Below are 17,097 nucleotides of genomic sequence, written 5' to 3' on the forward strand. Positions count from 1 at the left end.
ACTTTCGTCCCGTCTCCAACCTCCCCTTTGTGGGGAAGGTTGTAGAGAAGGTGGTGGCGTCCCAACTCTTGCGATCCTTGGATGAAACTAATTATCTGGACCCTTTTCAATCTGGTTTCAGGCCCGGCTACAGCACTGAGACTGCTTTGGTCGCACTGACCGATGACCTCTGGCGAGCCCGGGATAGGGGTTATTCCTCTATCCTGGTGCTTCTTGACCTCTCAGCGGCTTTCGATACCATCGACCATGGTATCCTTCTGCGTCGTCTCGGAGAGGTGGGGGTGGGCGGCACCGTATTGCGGTGGTTCTCCTCCTACCTCTCTGACAGGTCGCAGTCGGTGTTGGCGGGCGGACAGAGATCGACCCCTAGGCGCCTCGATCATGGGGTGCCTCAGGGCTCGGTCCTGTCCCCCCTCCTTTTTAACATCTACATGAAACCGCTGGGTGAGATCATTCGGCGACACGGGGTGAGGTATCATCAGTACGCGGATGATACCCAATTATATATCTCCACCCCGTGTCCTTTCAGTGAAGCAGTCGATGTGATGTGCCGGTGCCTGGAAGATGTGAGGGTCTGGATGGGGGTGAACAGGCTTAGACTCAACCCTGACAAGACCGAGTGGCTCTGGGTCTTGCCTCCCAAAGGCCAACTGGATGGTCCATCATTAGTCCTGGGGGGGGGGCAAATTTACCTCCCTCAGTGCAGGCACGCAACTTGGGTGTCCTCCTGGACTCACAGCTAAATTTGGAACAACATCTATCAGCTGTGGCCAGGGGGACCTTTGCACAGGTTCGCCTAGTGCACCAGTTGCAACCTTATTTGGACCGGGAGGCTTTACTCACAGTCACTCATGCCCTTGTCACCTCAAGACAAGATTACTGTAACGCGCTCTACATGGGGCTATCCTTGAAGGGCGTTCGGAGGCTGCAGTTGGTTCAGAATGCAGCCGCGAGAGCGATTGTGGGCGCACCAAGGTACGCCCACGTGTCACCTATCCTCTGCGAGCTGCACTGGCTTCCTGTGGGTCTCCGGACGCAATTCAAGGTGTTGGTTATCACCTTCAAAGCCCTTCATGGCATAGGGCCAGGTTACTACAGGACCGCATTCTGCCGCATAGTTCCCAGAGACCGGTGAGGTCCCATAGATTGGGCCTCCTTCAGGTCCCGTCGGCCAGACAATGTCAGCTGGCAGGCCCTCGGGGAAGGGCCTTTTCTGTGGTGGCTCTGACCTGGTGGAATCAACTTCCCCCCGAGGTTCGAACTACTCCCACCCTGCCGGCCTTTAAGAAAGCCGTTAAAACTCTCCTGTTCCGGCAGGCCTGGGGCTGATGTCCCCGGGGGGGCCGGGATATGATCGGACTCGCGGTATGACTGTATTATTTTATTATTTTATTGTTTTATGATTGTTTTAACTCTGTACGCCGCCCTGAGTCCTTTGGGATTGGGCGGCATATAAATAAAATTAAATACAAATACAAATACAAATATCTTATTCTAACGTAGGCTGTTTTTTAAAGTAATTCAGTAACTAAAATTCATTGTTTGGCTGGAGACCGAGAGCTTTTGGTCCTAGTTCCTTTTAATCATTGAAACAATATTGGACAGCTGTATTTTGACTCCTCTGTTTTTTTTGAAGATGACTCTTTCTTGGACAATGCAAGTAATTCTGTATCTGTTGAACTTGTGATGTCTCTTGTTTCCTAGCTTTCTGAACCTTGCTGTATACATAACGAAACTTCCTGAACATTGACCATTCTACTGCCTACTGTTTGTTTGCTTCCTATAGTTGTTTGATGCTGCTTTTTTTGCTCTGGATTTCCTGGTTATGTCTCTTGAATCAAAGGCATGGGAATATTTCTCCCTCTCTATCATCTCTTCCTCTCTCTCCCATCTCTGTCTCTGTTTCTCTCTCTTTCTCTCTCTAATCTATATATCTATCATCTATCATAAATGGTACTTATTAAAATTAGTAATGGCCCCCAGTTTATGCTAACTTCTAAATATTTAAATAAAAGCATTATCTTTCTTCTGTTTATTAATAATACACGCTGTAAGCTATCCAAAAAGATATATCTGGATATTAATGTTTAATACAGTGGGTATGTGGGAATCAGTTATCCAGAATCCAAGTCTTTGTGCTTTGATTCAAGCCAGCATTTCAATTTTAATTGTATTTGTTAACAAAAAGTACATTTGAGGTACAGAACTATGGGCTTCAATAATCTGTTTATTTTAATTTTAGGACTTATTGTACATGAAGGAGCATCAGTCTGCAGAGTATTTAAGCGTTGGAGGGCTGTCAATTTGCTTTGGGATGTACAAAATTATGACAAAGCAACAGACATAGAAGAGAGCACTCGAGGAGAATCTTCTACAGCTAGGACTTTGTGGCTACCACTGAATGCATTGAGAAACAGAAATTTAGCTCATTCAACACAGTTAACCTCACCAAGATTTCAATGTGGCTATGTTTTATTACAACTCTTCAGTCGAATGAGACCTCCAGAGGATTCATCAGATGACAACAGTTCTGGGGAGGTTGTTATGAGAGTGACTTCAGTGTAAAATCATTATGCTTCACACACAAGGACATTGTGCCCAGAACTTGTGAAATATTCTGGAATGCAATGCAATGAATGGTGAAACCATAGCACATAGAAATATATAAACTTTTTTAGTTTATGCTTTTATATGATCAGTTGAATTGCAAATACATTTTCCCAAGGAAGTATTTCTTTCTTTTTATACCATGATTTATTACTTTTTATCTATTTGTACTTGGCATTTATAAAAATATAATTTAACAGTAGCTTTAATAATGTGAAGACAAATATTTTAAACTACAACTATTTTTGATAGATTTAAATGTATTTTCAAAGTTCTAAGTCATCTATAATTTTTCCAGTTATAATAAATTAAATTAATGACATGGCTTGAAGTAACAATAGAAATTCATCTACGTAATTTCAGTTTGGAAATAAGCGTATGTTTCATTTTGGTCTTTGGACAAATACAGTTATTTTAGGATTGGATAGTGGTGTTGTGCTGTAAACTGAGGTGAAAAAATATTGCATTATTGAAAATAAATTAATTATCTGTGAACTATGATTCACAGATATACACATGTCACCTGGATTCCAAGACATTGTTATCCATATTTAATGATATAGGTTCTATGAAACAATTTTAGAGTTTTTTATGAGAAAAAAGGGAAATAAACACAAACAAATAAACAAAAATAAGCAAATAAACAGGCACAAGAAAAGTTCCACAATTGTTTTCAGGATTTCTGACTGTAAGCATTTAGCAAGATGGTTTGTTTCTTACTTTCATGACAATTCTATTTGATTTTATTTTCAAATTAGCTAAATTAAATTCAGTTATACTGAAAGAAATGTACTTTACTGCATTCCCATTTTTTAATCCTTTGTATCCTTTCTTCTGCATTTAACATTTCAATTAATTTTCAGTTGTTTAAAGACAAAAAAGAAAAAGTAACTGCTTGATATCCAGATATCTTTGCAAAAAAAAAGATAATATTTATTTGTATTCATCCAAAGTTTCATGATACTTGAGTAACCTTATCTAAGAGATTGATAAAATTCTTATAAGTATTAAAACAGCACAAAGATGTGGACAGATAATTTGTATTAAATAGATTTACCTGATCATCTTCATCATAGCATACTATGACAATGAAGGAAAAATAATTTAGCCTTCTTAATCCTACACAAATTGGATGCAGCAGGATCAGATTATATAATACCCTATTTTGAGATTATATTAGAGAGATAGCCTTTTTACAACTTTTTCACACACACAGCCAAAAACATCTAAGCACACTGGCCAGGATTTCAGCAAAATAGCTTTGTGATAAGAAAGAACTAATGTTGATTTAGATTAGAATTTTATATTTATGTCATATTGTTTTATTATACTTTTTCATGCTTAAAACAATACCGAGTTGGAACTATTTAGAGATTTTTTTTTCAAAAAAAAAAAAAAAGTTTTAAAAACCCAGGTTTTTAAAATCAGTCTAATTTTTGGTGTTATTTCTTACCAATTGCAAAGTTGACTGAAAATATATCTGAATTATATCCTGGAAAGCCACCATAGTAATTTTGCTAATTTGTAGTTGTCCACTTTGGTCTTTCTCAGACTGGGCTGACATTAATAGTTATTCTTCATTCTTTTTAAAAATTGTGAACTTAACTATGAAGAATGCTTATTCATTTAACATTCAAGGACTTCCAAAATAACTAGAACTTTAGCCTTAAGATATTTAAACTGTTAATTCTACACAGTTTTTAACATTAGTATTAGTCCTGTGGAATATGATGAAATATCTACGTAAAAATGCATGGGCTTGAGCTGAAAGAGATATTTCCAATCTTTTATGAGTGTTATATTTCTTTGCGGTCCTACTTGGCTGCAAACTTCACTGATTAACACACTATATATCCTGGCAAGTAGGTGCAATATTTATAATGCAGCCCTAAGTCTTACACTTAGTAAACCTTCTGTTGAAAATCTTACTTTCAATGTGATGTATCTACTTATTTAGATTTATAATATACTTTCTAGTTAAACTCAACTCAAACTTAATTTTTTGGTTACCAAAACTGTCAAGATGGGGTACAACATATATTTATGATTTAAACAACAAATGCAACAAACAAGGGCATTACAGTAAGTGTTCTGTAATAGCAATATATATAAATATGTGTTCTCATTTAAATGTAAAAGACTTTTTTGTAAGCTTGTTTGTCCTGCAGAATCATTAGGAAATAAACTAACAGCAAATTGTCTGGGAATCTGGGCCATTGCATTCTCAAAATACTGTATCTGAAAAGTACTAAGTTGTATATACCAGACTGTTTTAAAGGGAGCAACTGCTCTTCCCTTATTATGTCTACTGCATGATTTGCAAGAATTCTTGTCCTGAGCATATTTTTGGAAAGGGATTTTCAAGAGAAGAGGCCCTCCCTTTGCTGCGCTATACATAGTTAAAAAATAAAGTTAGGAAAGCCCCAGTCATGAATATTTTATTGCTCCAAGTGTGTGTCTAAAAAGTGGGCAATAAAACAAAAGTTATTTTTTCCTTCTGAAACATTTGTATATAGCATAAAGATACTTGTCTTTAAAAATCTCACTACCTTTATTGCCCAATCTTAATTCCCATTCTTCTAGAACATTTACTATATTTCCTCAACATTTCTTTTTTTTCCCTTCAAGTGACACTTCAGCACTTGAAAATATACCTTGAGACACAAGGTCCAAATCAAGTTTTTTTAAAAAAACTTGATTAAATATTTCCAATGTTCTGAATAGTTGGAGAAATCCACAAACTAGGTAGAAAATATCAATTTTTGCATAGTTCCTTTTGTTCTAAACTGATCTTCCTCTGTTAGAGGAATATGATATTTAGATGAGTCTATTTCTACTCTGACAGTTTCATAGGATGGGTTCATATGGGTTACAAATCCTATTTTTTTGCATCAACCACTAGTTTAAATAAAGAAAAAATTAAAAAAAATGCATTTTTAAATAAAACATATTTGTATGCAATCTGCTTTGGGATAATATTTAACAATGAAAAGGGGAATACAAATTGTATGAATAAAATATGAATTTTAGGAGATGTCTTAAGTATATTGTGTATTGGACTAAGATATGTACTTTCAAACTAAAATTCCCATATCTCTGCTTTTTAATATTTTTTTGTCATTTGAGAATAATATAAAGTTGAGGAAGAAAAGAAAACAAACAGTCCAGGGAATGCAAGTTAAAGGACCATACGCTTCAAAAATGCAGAATGAATTTAAATAATATTTTCATGTAAAACAATAGAACAAGGATAGAGTTATAAATCAGTGTTTATTTTTATTAGTTTTTCTTAATTCAAGTCTTCCCAGGCATTTTGACCTAGCTTCTTTTCTTGAAGTCTTCAAATAATATTGTAAAAACGTGGCTCCAATTTTCTGTTGCTGAACTGATAAAGTCTTTACAGGTCAGAAAATAGAGATATCTAAGTTTGAAGTAAACACGATACATATACAAGATATATGACAGCACAAGTTATCCTTGAAATTAGTGGGTCATGTTCTTGAATAAATTTTGATGCAACAACAATGCTTAGAAAGATCTGTGCATAGATGTCATCATCATTAACTTATTCACTCATTCCTAGAAAACTGGAATCATCCCTCTCTAGTCTAATAAATGTGTGATGGAAGTAATGTATACTGCATTTTATATTATCTTTTTTGGAAATCTTGTGTGTTAACCGAAAAGAGACTGACTAGCCAAAATCCTGAAGTAGAAAAATGTATAAAGCTTGGAAGCTTCAAAGATAGAAAGATGAGCTTCTCCAAGTCATCTATTTGAATCCAAAGCCCCAGCTGCTCCAGCTGCATCAAACCTTGGAGAAAGTTCTTTTCCCCCAAGACCTTATTTGTTTAATTAGCATAGGAAAAATGTTGTTTGATTTTATTTGGCCATCTAATTTTATCAGTTCAAAAAAGTGTTGCTTTGGTAAGTCTTTTGTACAAAGCATGAAACAATTATAGTATAACTAATTCCAAAAGGTAATTCATAGTTCAACTTTCTCCATTTCTTTGCCATTTTATGCTTTTAAATCTAAAACTGATTTTTTTTTTTTTTTTTGGGACAAAGAACTATTGTCTTTCCCAAAGGTTTCTGAAAAGTCTTGCATTAAGAATTGTTCACTGTAAGGCCACAAATACAACTGTCTCAAAAGACTGGATTAATTTAGAAAAATAAGACAGGACATTTGTACTTTTAACATCTCTGTAGAAGAGAGCATTTGGTATGTCTGTCTGGCATTCAAAGTTACATATGTTGAAAATTCCTTTGTTTACAGAATTATTAAATTGTTATTTTCTGTGTCCTGTCACTTTGCTAAATATTTCTGTAGAACGTATGGGCAAATAGGTCACAACCTATGCTATGTCAGTTTAATGGTTGATAAATTTAATAGTGCATACTTTTATGGGCTGTGGTTTTATATTGGTTTATTCTTTAATCAGTATTGCTAAAATTTGGCAAATCATACCCAGAACTTCAATATTCTTGTTCACAGCTCATAGAAGGAGAAATGCTAATTTTTCCTTGTATCTTTAATCCATCTTTCATATCTAGTATATTAAATTACTTTGCCTTAAGGAAGGTGAAAGTTGGTGTGCTCTTCAGTGGATTTTATCCAGAGTATCAGTGCCCTTTTAAATAGCTCACTGTGCATTAGTGCTTAGAAGTGGGTGGATGGAAAGAAATAAGATGGATTATTTCATATTAAGCTAGACTAAATTTACTCTGTGGTCCACTGTATAAATAATTACCTTAAACATGTGAATGAACCCTTTCATACATTGGAATAGCTACAGCTGCAGTCAATAACCAGTAATGATTAAATGAAGTTTCAAATTAATGAATGGACTCAAATAGACTGGACTCTGAACAGGTTGCTGTTGTTTTTTATCTTTTTGCTGAAGGTCATTTGGATTGTAGCACAGATATTCTAAGTCTCATTATTTTTAAACAACAATATCCTGACAGATCTATGTTTAATAATAGATTTCTTGCTGAAGTTAATAAGAAACAATGCAAAATATTCACAATCCGCAGTGCATATCATCAGTGTAGTTGAAAATCCTTTGCTACCATTATGTTCTTCCTCCTCTTTCTAAAGCCAACCCTGGGCTGTATTTGGGCATCAGATGTCCAAGGGATTTTTTTTCCTAATTCCAAAATAACTCTGCTTGGTGTTGTATGAATTATTATAATACAAGCTTGGACAGTGCAGCGTAGAACCTACAGTTGCTTCATTCTCTAGTTTCAGACAACATATTAAGTAATATTTTGTTTTAGCGACCAGCTATTTCTGTAAAACTACATTATGCCTTATTGCAGCATATGAATGTATCCACTAAATATGGGATAATTTAATTTCACTTTAAAAAAAGGAGGATATCCCTATACTTTAAGTGCTGGTGCTTATCTCTTCATTGTTCTTTTTTCTTCTTTCCCCCTCCTATTTCCTAATGTGGTACTTCTCAAATAGAAAATGGTCATTAATGTTTATTATTCTTATTATATAAAATATCACAGAGAAAAAAATGAAACTTCATTGGCAATAGAGCTATATATCATATTGAATAAAATCAATGAATCTCAGAACAAAAGCGGTAATTTAAAAGTCCCCAGACATTTCTCATTCTGCAAAACTTTCTGGTCTCAGATCTAGAAGCATTTTCCTCAGTTACATTTCTGAATGCATCTAAATTACTAACTTTATATGACTTTTTCTCCTGAAGAAAACTACAGTAGTTTTATTTACAAAAACATCTCAACAAAACAAATCAAACAATAATAAGATTATCAGCCCTAAAAGATCATAAACATTCAGTGTTATCCTGAAGGAATTACAAATAGTGTCAAGCTTCAGTTGTTCGAACAAGAGCATGGGGGCCATATCTACATCCCTTAGGAAGGAATTCCAAAATAGTTGGGATGTAAATTAGTGAGAAGGCCTATCTCAGATTATTTTGGGGTGTGGATTGAGTGCTTTCATGAATAAACATGGTAATGCATAGTAATGAGTATTCAGATTAAATACCATTGTATTAATTGTACATGTGGGTTTAAAAAAAAATGGTGCAAGAGGACTGTAACCTGTAGTCCTTTGGCAATCAAAAGGTATCTCGTGTGACAAAAGCAAGTTATGTTACTGGATTGTGACCTTCATTACTTTGAAATGAGTTGCTTTTCCCAGGCAGACAGTTATATTGATATAGATTCTAGAGATGATTTTATTCAGTTGAGGGTTTTGTCCTTTATCTGATATAGTTGTGTCACACGGCTGTGCTTTATCACCTACATACACTATACATATATCTGGAACCAAACTTCTAGAGGCAAGCTGTTCCACTGACTAATCTCACTGTCAGGAAATTTCTCCTTAGTTCTAGGTTGCTTCTCACTTTGGTTAGTTTCCATTTGTTGCTTCTCCTTCCTTGCTTGCAGCTAGACAAGTAGGTATCAAGACGCTGAGTTCTGCAAAGATTTGCAAATTGAGCCAAGGGAAGAAGCTCGGCTTTTAGGCAGAGGCATGGCTGGTTCACCTGGTTCGGTTGCCTGCACAGTAGCATCCCAGGGCCTTTCACAATGAGTAATACCATCTTTTAAGATCCCCCTCTATTTACATGCTACATATCAGATGCAGCTTTCTCGCAGTGCTCAGCTCAGTGGAAGGAACAGCAAATGAAAAAAAAAAATTGAAGGAAAGAAAGAGTTCTGAGAAAGAAAAAAAAAGGCACATTTGGATCAGATCAATCCAATAGTACACCAAATACTAGTTTGCTGGTTAATGAAAAAAATGATACCACCTAAATAGCTAAAGTGAAGTGCTTCTATTTTACAAGTAGCTCTATTTCATGATGAAATTTTAACATTTACTAAATATATGTTTATATGGCACACCATCATACTTTTATTTTTTTAACTTAGAGATTTGTGCATCAATGTATGAAAGGATTTTAATGCTCACCCCCAAGCTAATGCAGTAGTTCTCAGACCTCTAATTGAGTTGCTGAGCACATTCCATTCCCTCAAGGTTAAAATCTATAGTAGATTCTCATGTCAAAATAAAGAATGGTGAACAAATATTTAGAACTGCACCCTGGCAGAAATGAAAGTGGAGTTAAGAAAAGTTATTGGAATGAAATGATTTAAAAAAAACAAGGAAAAGACCCAAAATATGGTTCAGTACTAAAACACTATTGAACAACAGACTACTAAACTTAAAATTACCCATGGGAAAAGAACATGAATATTTCATTTCATAAATATGATTTTCTGTGCATTTTTGGGAGGGGTGTCACAGCACATAATTAATCACTTGTGATTAAAAAAAATGGTCACCTGCAAGTTAATATTACATTGAAATCAATACAGTTAGTCCTTGACTTACAACCTTGGTGTTAAACAGCACCAAAAAGTGACTTATGACTGTTTTTCACACAATCATTGCAGCATCCCCATGGTTACCTGATCAGAATTTAAATGCTTGGCAACTGGCTCCTACTTATAAGCCACATTCAATTAGCAGCTGTGTTACTAATTTAACATCTGCAGTGATTCACTTAAAAACTGTGTCAAGAAATGTTGTAAAATGGGGCCAAACCCACTTACAGCTGTTTTGTTTAGCAAGAGAAATTTTGGGCTCAATTGTGTTTGTTAAGTCTAGAAGTATCTGTATTGTGTCGGGAAAAAAAAATGTATCAGGGCTACTATCCAAATATTGGAGCTACATAACCATTTAGAGTATCTACTTAACAAAAAGGAGTCAATTTCTCTATTTTTTTTTTTACAATATTTAGATTTTAAAATTATATGAATAATTATTGGTTGTATTTTAATAATGCAACTATGGAAGCCAAGTATAATAATATAAGTTGGAGAATATTCTATATAAGGAATGCAACATTATTACTGCTTACATTTAAAAGTTAGGGAGGAGTAAATAAAAGTTGGCAGTTAGTGGTAGGGTCTGGGAAAAGAGAGGTTGAAGAAAGCTGATTTTTTTTTAAAAAAAACACTATATATGTAAAATTATATGATCCTTATTTTAAATGAATATTCTGGTATATAAGCATCATACAAAACACTCCTAGGTCCATGTGATAAGAACTAATAGTACATATGGGAACTATTTCATCACATATATTTTTTAATAACCAGTTTGGGAATATCACCAGGCCCTTTATATAAATGAAGGTTTCATCATATGCTGGGCTCATGACCTGGAACCACACAATTTGTCTAGCCTACATTTAACAGGCAACATATGTTATCAGCATGTTTAGCCACATTAAATAGTTGCTGTTGTTGTAAATATAATTCTAATGTCAAGTTCTTTGCAATTAAATAATTTCAGCTTGGAAGGACAAGTGAGAAATGGAGTCAGAATCTGATTGAGTAGATACCAGCTTACAATTGTAACTGATATGCATGAGATGGTTCTTACCCATGGAAGTTAGTTATTCTCACTGGTTGAATTCTGAGAACTGAATACCTTAAAGTGCATATCTGGCCAGGAAAGGCTTGGTTAGCTAATGGAACCAGCATTGTGATGTGCCCCCATTTTGTTTTTCCTCAGATTGCCAAGGTGACGAGGTGAAATTTCTATAAATTGCTAAGAATATTGTCACACCATCTGGAATGTACAACCTATATCAGCATTTCAGTTCTGCCACTTCCTTGACTTTTTTTTTTTTGTATAAGATGAAGCCATTTCTTAAAAGAAATTTAAAGTGAGATGCTGTCCCCATACGTATGAACAGTTTTCAATTTTATTCATTGATCAATCAAGGCATTATACTAATATACTGATTTATTTCTTGGTAGTAGTGAATTAGGGCTTTATCACAATAAAAGCCAATCTATAAATTAACTCCCTTTAGGAATCATGTAGTGTTATTTTTTTCCTTGTAGTATAATCAGCAAACCAACTTAGTTCAAAGACAAAAAGAAAAAAAAACATCCTTCAGTCTTGTTTGAAATTTGAAAAAAGAAAGCCTTGTTCAGATCACAATTAGTTTTCCTTCAGGACACAGATCATAATTTAAATCTACATTTATCCTTTCTGTAAGCAAAGAATAGTGAAGACTATTTCAGGCAAGGATAATATTGTACAAAATAATCAACCCATAAATAAAAAGACAGAAATTAAATGGCTATTAGTAGTACTGCTTCTCAAAATTTGCTCTAGGATTACAGCAGTGTTCTACTGTTATTATTGCTGGATATAGATGATCAAAATATAATAGGAAACTGGTATTGAATGTATTATTTAGTGAGAGGCAATAGCATTTTGGATATGTATCTTAAAAAAGTGTTCCTCAACTTCAACATTTTAAAATGTGTGGACTTCAACTCTTCCAGAATTCCCTAGTCAGTATTTTGGCTGGGGAATTTTGAGATTTGAAGTCCACTCATTTCAGAATTGGTAAGGGTGGGAAACACTGGTTTAAGAAAACATTTATGTATGTATAAAAAGTCTAAACAGTAAACACAAGATAGACAATCCTCTTCATGACCTGTTTTCCTTGTTACCTTCTGGGAGGAGGCTTCTTGGTATCCAAAGCAGAACATCCAGATTCAACCAGAGTTTCATTCCATACAGCATTAACCTTGCGAACTCTCAAGCTTCCTCCTTCCGTTATATATTCAAGATGGACAATATTTAATATTTATTTGCTATGTATATGTAGGGATGTGGGTCTATACATATGTTGTTCATAGTAGGCTTAGGTGTGTGTCATGTATGTGTTTCACTTTGAGACCGGGCAACTAAATTTCATTTTTGATATGTGCCATCGTGCCCACAGTATAAAAATGACAATAAAGGTTATTTTATCTTATCTTTAGATGATCAACTCCAATTTCTGATTTTTCTTGCCCAGATTGATTAGCATTGCAGTTTAACATATCTGAGCATTGTAGCATCTTGCTACTGCAATATATTAGTATTGTTTACTTGTATTATTCATTTAATAATAGTGGAAACAATTTTTAACTTTCTCATTTCAATCATTTAAAAAGGGTTTCTAGAATAAGGATTGTTACAAATAATCGGCAATTCTGTTTGTTCCTTAGGATGTGAATCTTTTGCTGTATGTTTGTTCCACATCTGGAGATACTCTAGTTACATTTTTTTTTTAAAAAAAAATGAAAACCAGACAGGGTGATTCCCTTCCTATGGATCTGTTCAAGAGATGTTTTCAGTAATGTTCATAAATCAGTTATTAGCTATACATGAGGAAGTCCATCTAAAGATATAACCATCCTGGCTGAGCTTCATATTAGAGGATACAGTCTGATTCTTCAGATAGAAATTGTGAAAACATTTGCCCAGGAAAAAAGTAATTACAATAAGAGGAAAATACTTTTAAAAGACATTTAAAGTATTGTATTACACTTTGTAATGCTGGCATCTTAGGGTATTTCAGTAATTCAGAATGAAGGCGACAGCTTCTTTTAAACTCAAGGTGCTTCTCTTACGATGAATGACTTATAGGAGAGTTGTTTAGGTTATTTCCATGTTGAATCTGATCCGATTTATTGAATAAAATACTATGTCTGAGTTTTTACAACATACAAAGCCAAACTAAAAAAACCCTAGTATGGATTAGTATGTTGTGCGAATCAAGTTTATGTGGGTAAAAAAGTAAGGATCAATTACATGCCTGGTCAGGGCCCTAAAAACCTATCTCTTATGTAAGCTGCACTGGCTTCTGATATATAGAGAAGATCTGCAGTAGTTGTACTAAGGTTCCCCAAAGATGAATCAATGAAGTCAAAACATGTGAACACCTCTGATTTTCGAATCTGGCTTTTAAGAGCAAAAATCCAACATTTGTGTCCAATATTGCCCTTCTCTAATTCTTTTTAGGTTCTCGAGACAACAGACGTTTTTACTCTGCTATGATTTTAGGCTTCCTAACATCTGTTGATCTTCAGCAACTAAAATAAAAGAATGCTTACTTAGCTATAGCAGATCAAACTGCATAACTGTATTGCCGTAATAGGTTAAGCCCAAATCAAACAAACCACATTACAGCTTCCTGTGATTTGTGGATCCAGGCTGCAGGTCAGTTGTACAGAATATTACTGCAACTGCTGACTGTTGGGGCTTCCCTGAAAATTCCTCCTACACTCTACAATTGTACTTTGAAAGCAAACTTTCCATGATCCCAACAGGAGGTATTTATCAAACTTGATTGCAGTAGCTCCTACATGTTTTGTACATAAGAGTGTCTGGGGAAGGAGATATGTATGCATGGAGAGCATTTGGCTTCGGCTCCACACCTTTCAGGCTTTGGCCCTGCACTTCTAGGGAATATGAACAGTGTTTTTAGAACATCCCTGCAAAAAAGGTTTCCATGCCCATATAAGACACTTGGAGTTCATATTTGTGTTTCCCACTTTGCTATGGCATACATACAGTGGAAATTGGCTTGCATTTTCAATTTGCCTTCTTTAACTAGACGATGGAGTATCCTAAATCTCTGTTCTCCAAGGAAATGGTTTTGAAGTTAATTGCTTTACTGTCTGGAAAACATTGCTTGGTCTGACAGAAAGAATATTAGAACATGAGCCAAAGGATTTTTTTTAACAGCATGAAATACCTTTGTCACTGAGAAACAAACATATTATGCCTGTTACTTCTATAAAAAATTACTAAGAATACCATGATAGCAAGACTTAGAGAAAAACTTATTTCTTACAAAAACTTGTAAGAAATTTCTTATTTCTGTAGATTTATGGATACAGGTTTCCTGTTTTCCTGTCTCAGTAAAAAAAAAAAAAATCCAACAGAAATTTGAGTTTTTTAAAAAAATTTCTACTAACCTTAATATTTCTCCAAGTTTAGCAGAATAAATTGCGCTCTGCTTTGCTTTATTAATCCCTGGACTTTTTCTGCACAGCAACTGGAATCCAGAAAATCATCTGTGCTTTAGAAATGGGAAAAAATGGTAGCATTTTTGTAACATTATCCATGACAAAAAAAAAATGCCTCAGTCTCTGCACAAATATATAAAACTTTTGCTCAGATTTGACCAAATATACATGGAGCCTCTTTAATATGTACACACTCTGAATAATTATTGTATCAGAAGTATTTGGGAAGAATGTAATGGCTATCGTTTTGGTCTGAAAAATGAACCAGTATTAGCACTCTGAAAATACAACTTTCCCTATAAAATTGTTTATTGATGTTACAAAAATGTATGTAAACAGAACTCTCTGGTCTAAAAGCTGAGACTATAGCCTGTGATCATCTTTTTCTTCTTTTGAGATATTTCTGAATGATAAAGTTCTGCATGAATGTGAAGTGAATTGTGAAGCATCTGAAAGGCACTCAGGATAAAGGAAACAGGGATGTGAGGTGGGAAAGAAAAACTCTGAAATAGGGATAGAGATAAATCTCAAAGCACTGAGAGTTATATATTTTAAAACATTTTCTTAGTATGCAGTGTCTCTAAAATAATTCTCGAACCTAACACAGGGGTCTTCAAACTTGGCTCTTTTATGACTTGTGGACTTCAACTCCCCGAATTCTTCAGCCAGCATGCCTGGTTGAGGAATTCTGGGAGTTGAAGTCCACAAGTCATAAAAGGGCCAAGTTTGAAGACCCCTGTCCTAACAGGTCAATTTTCATTGTCTTATCAGACTGAGAACAATATGATGAATGTATTGATTCTAGTATTATTCTATGCTACTAATAACAATTTACTGCATTCTTGAATCTATGAGAAATAGGGTTTAAGTACTAAGCAAAAAATGTCAGGTGAGTATGCTTTCATGGTTAACATTTTTTTTTCCTCTTGTTAAATCTAACAAGTGACCAACATTATATTGTTTTGAATAAGGTATTTTTTTCCTGAATAACCACTGAGGACACACCTATTTCCCTCCAACTTAATGTTGCTTTGTCTAATAATTTTCTGTCAGTGCCATGACAGGACACATAGTCTCTTGAGCATCAATTAAGGCTTGTTTCTAAAATGCTAAACCAAGAAGGGTACTATAGAATTAGGTGACTACCATTAATCACACAAATGTGAATATTATGAATATTCCTTTCATTGTGCCACAGGCTCTCCAGGTCTTAAATAGTAAAAGACAGGACAGAATGTGCAAAGAATGGATCACGTTCTACATCAGGCATGTCAAACTCATGAGTCACGTGACATCACGTGACGTATCACGACTTTTTCCCTTTGCCGGCAATGAGGTGGGTGCAGTTTCAGTATGAAGCATCCGGCCCGCAGGCTGGCAATTTGACATGCCTGTTCTACATAGAGGGGGAATGGGAAGACTAGTCAATGACCACATTTTGTTGTAAGCAGGTGAATATGGCCTGATTACGTTTTGTAGGTGGGTTGGGATTTGGGAGGAAGTTGGAGGGAGATATTTTTATTTTTTGTGATGGGCCTGTTTTAGGGTTTATAGTAGTCTGAGCTTGGTTGTTTTCTTGCAGACATTTCATTACCCAAACTAGGTAATATGAGCAACTGCTGACGTTACCTAGTTTTGGTAATGAAAATGTCTGCAAGAAAACAACCAAGCTCAGAGAGCACCAAAAACCCCTCATTTCAACCCTGAGCTACAAATACTCTCCTTTATTGGTTACAGTAGTCTTTATCTGTTTCCAGCCCAAATATAGTAGGAAACTATGTCATTTTTCGGCAATCATGGTCAATCAGAGTTTGGGGGAGAGGAACAAAGGGGAATTGGGAGGTCAAAAGTGGCCTCCTGTCTAATATATATGTTTTGAGATAATGGATTGTTATACTGAGGATACTGAGTAGATTAAATATATGCTTCTTTTAAATAACAGGATATGCTATGACAATCTGAAGGAAGGTGTCCTACAACCATTTTTCTATTAGAGAAAAACTCAGTAGAATTCCTGAGAGGCACCAGAGAGCAGGGAAAGCAGGGAACTCATTCAACACTGAGAATCACAATTAAAATACATGTGTGCTTAATTTCTCACAGTTGCATAATTACAATGACTAGAAAGCCAGAGGTGCTAAAAGTATTGCACTTTGGGTGGTAACTTTTTTTTTTTTTTTTTTGCAATAGTTGTGACACAAACATGTAAAACCAAACAGAGTCTTAAAAGAGGGTAGGTTTTTATCATTCCAATTTAGCTAAAGATAGCCCTAAGGTTTCAAAGAGAACAACAAAGAGATTTCTCATAACTATCTTTTTCAACTGGTTTTCAAGGAGTTAATCTTTCTCTGAATTAGAACCATAATGTTTGACATCACCAACAACACATTTAGACTTGGTACTTGCCTTCTGATTTCTGAGCTCTACATACATATCACTTTCTCAGTAAGCTGAAAGTCCAGAGAGTGATGATTTTATGCAGTTTTCAGAAATTGAAGAGTTGAGCAAGTCTGCTAAAAGATATCATATAGGGACCAACCTAGATGGCCAAAGTCTATGTTGCTACTGCTGGCACAAGAAAGGTACAGTTGCATATGTGGACAAACTGTGCACACG

The 17,097-nt window shown here is 35.1% G+C and overlaps 1 protein-coding gene across 2 annotated transcripts in view; it reads left to right on the forward strand.

Moving 5' to 3' along the window:
• MARCHF11 (membrane associated ring-CH-type finger 11) overlaps positions 1-8,382 on the forward strand; it is a 42,237-nt gene extending 33,855 nt beyond the window's left edge. For both annotated transcript variants that reach the window (XM_039346770.1, XM_039346771.1), the window contains exon 4: positions 2,243-8,382. In XM_039346770.1, the coding sequence (XP_039202704.1) occupies positions 2,243-2,565 (323 nt within the window). In that variant the 3' untranslated portion in view covers positions 2,566-8,382. The remainder of the gene's footprint in view (positions 1-2,242) is intronic.
• The last annotated feature ends 8,715 nt before the right edge of the window (positions 8,383-17,097 follow it).

Source organism: Crotalus tigris, unplaced genomic scaffold (genome assembly GCF_016545835.1).
Source record: "Crotalus tigris isolate CLP2741 ecotype Arizona unplaced genomic scaffold, ASM1654583v1 scf7180000018018.2415403412:4055106, whole genome shotgun sequence".
Taxonomy (NCBI): domain Eukaryota; kingdom Metazoa; phylum Chordata; class Lepidosauria; order Squamata; family Viperidae; genus Crotalus; species Crotalus tigris.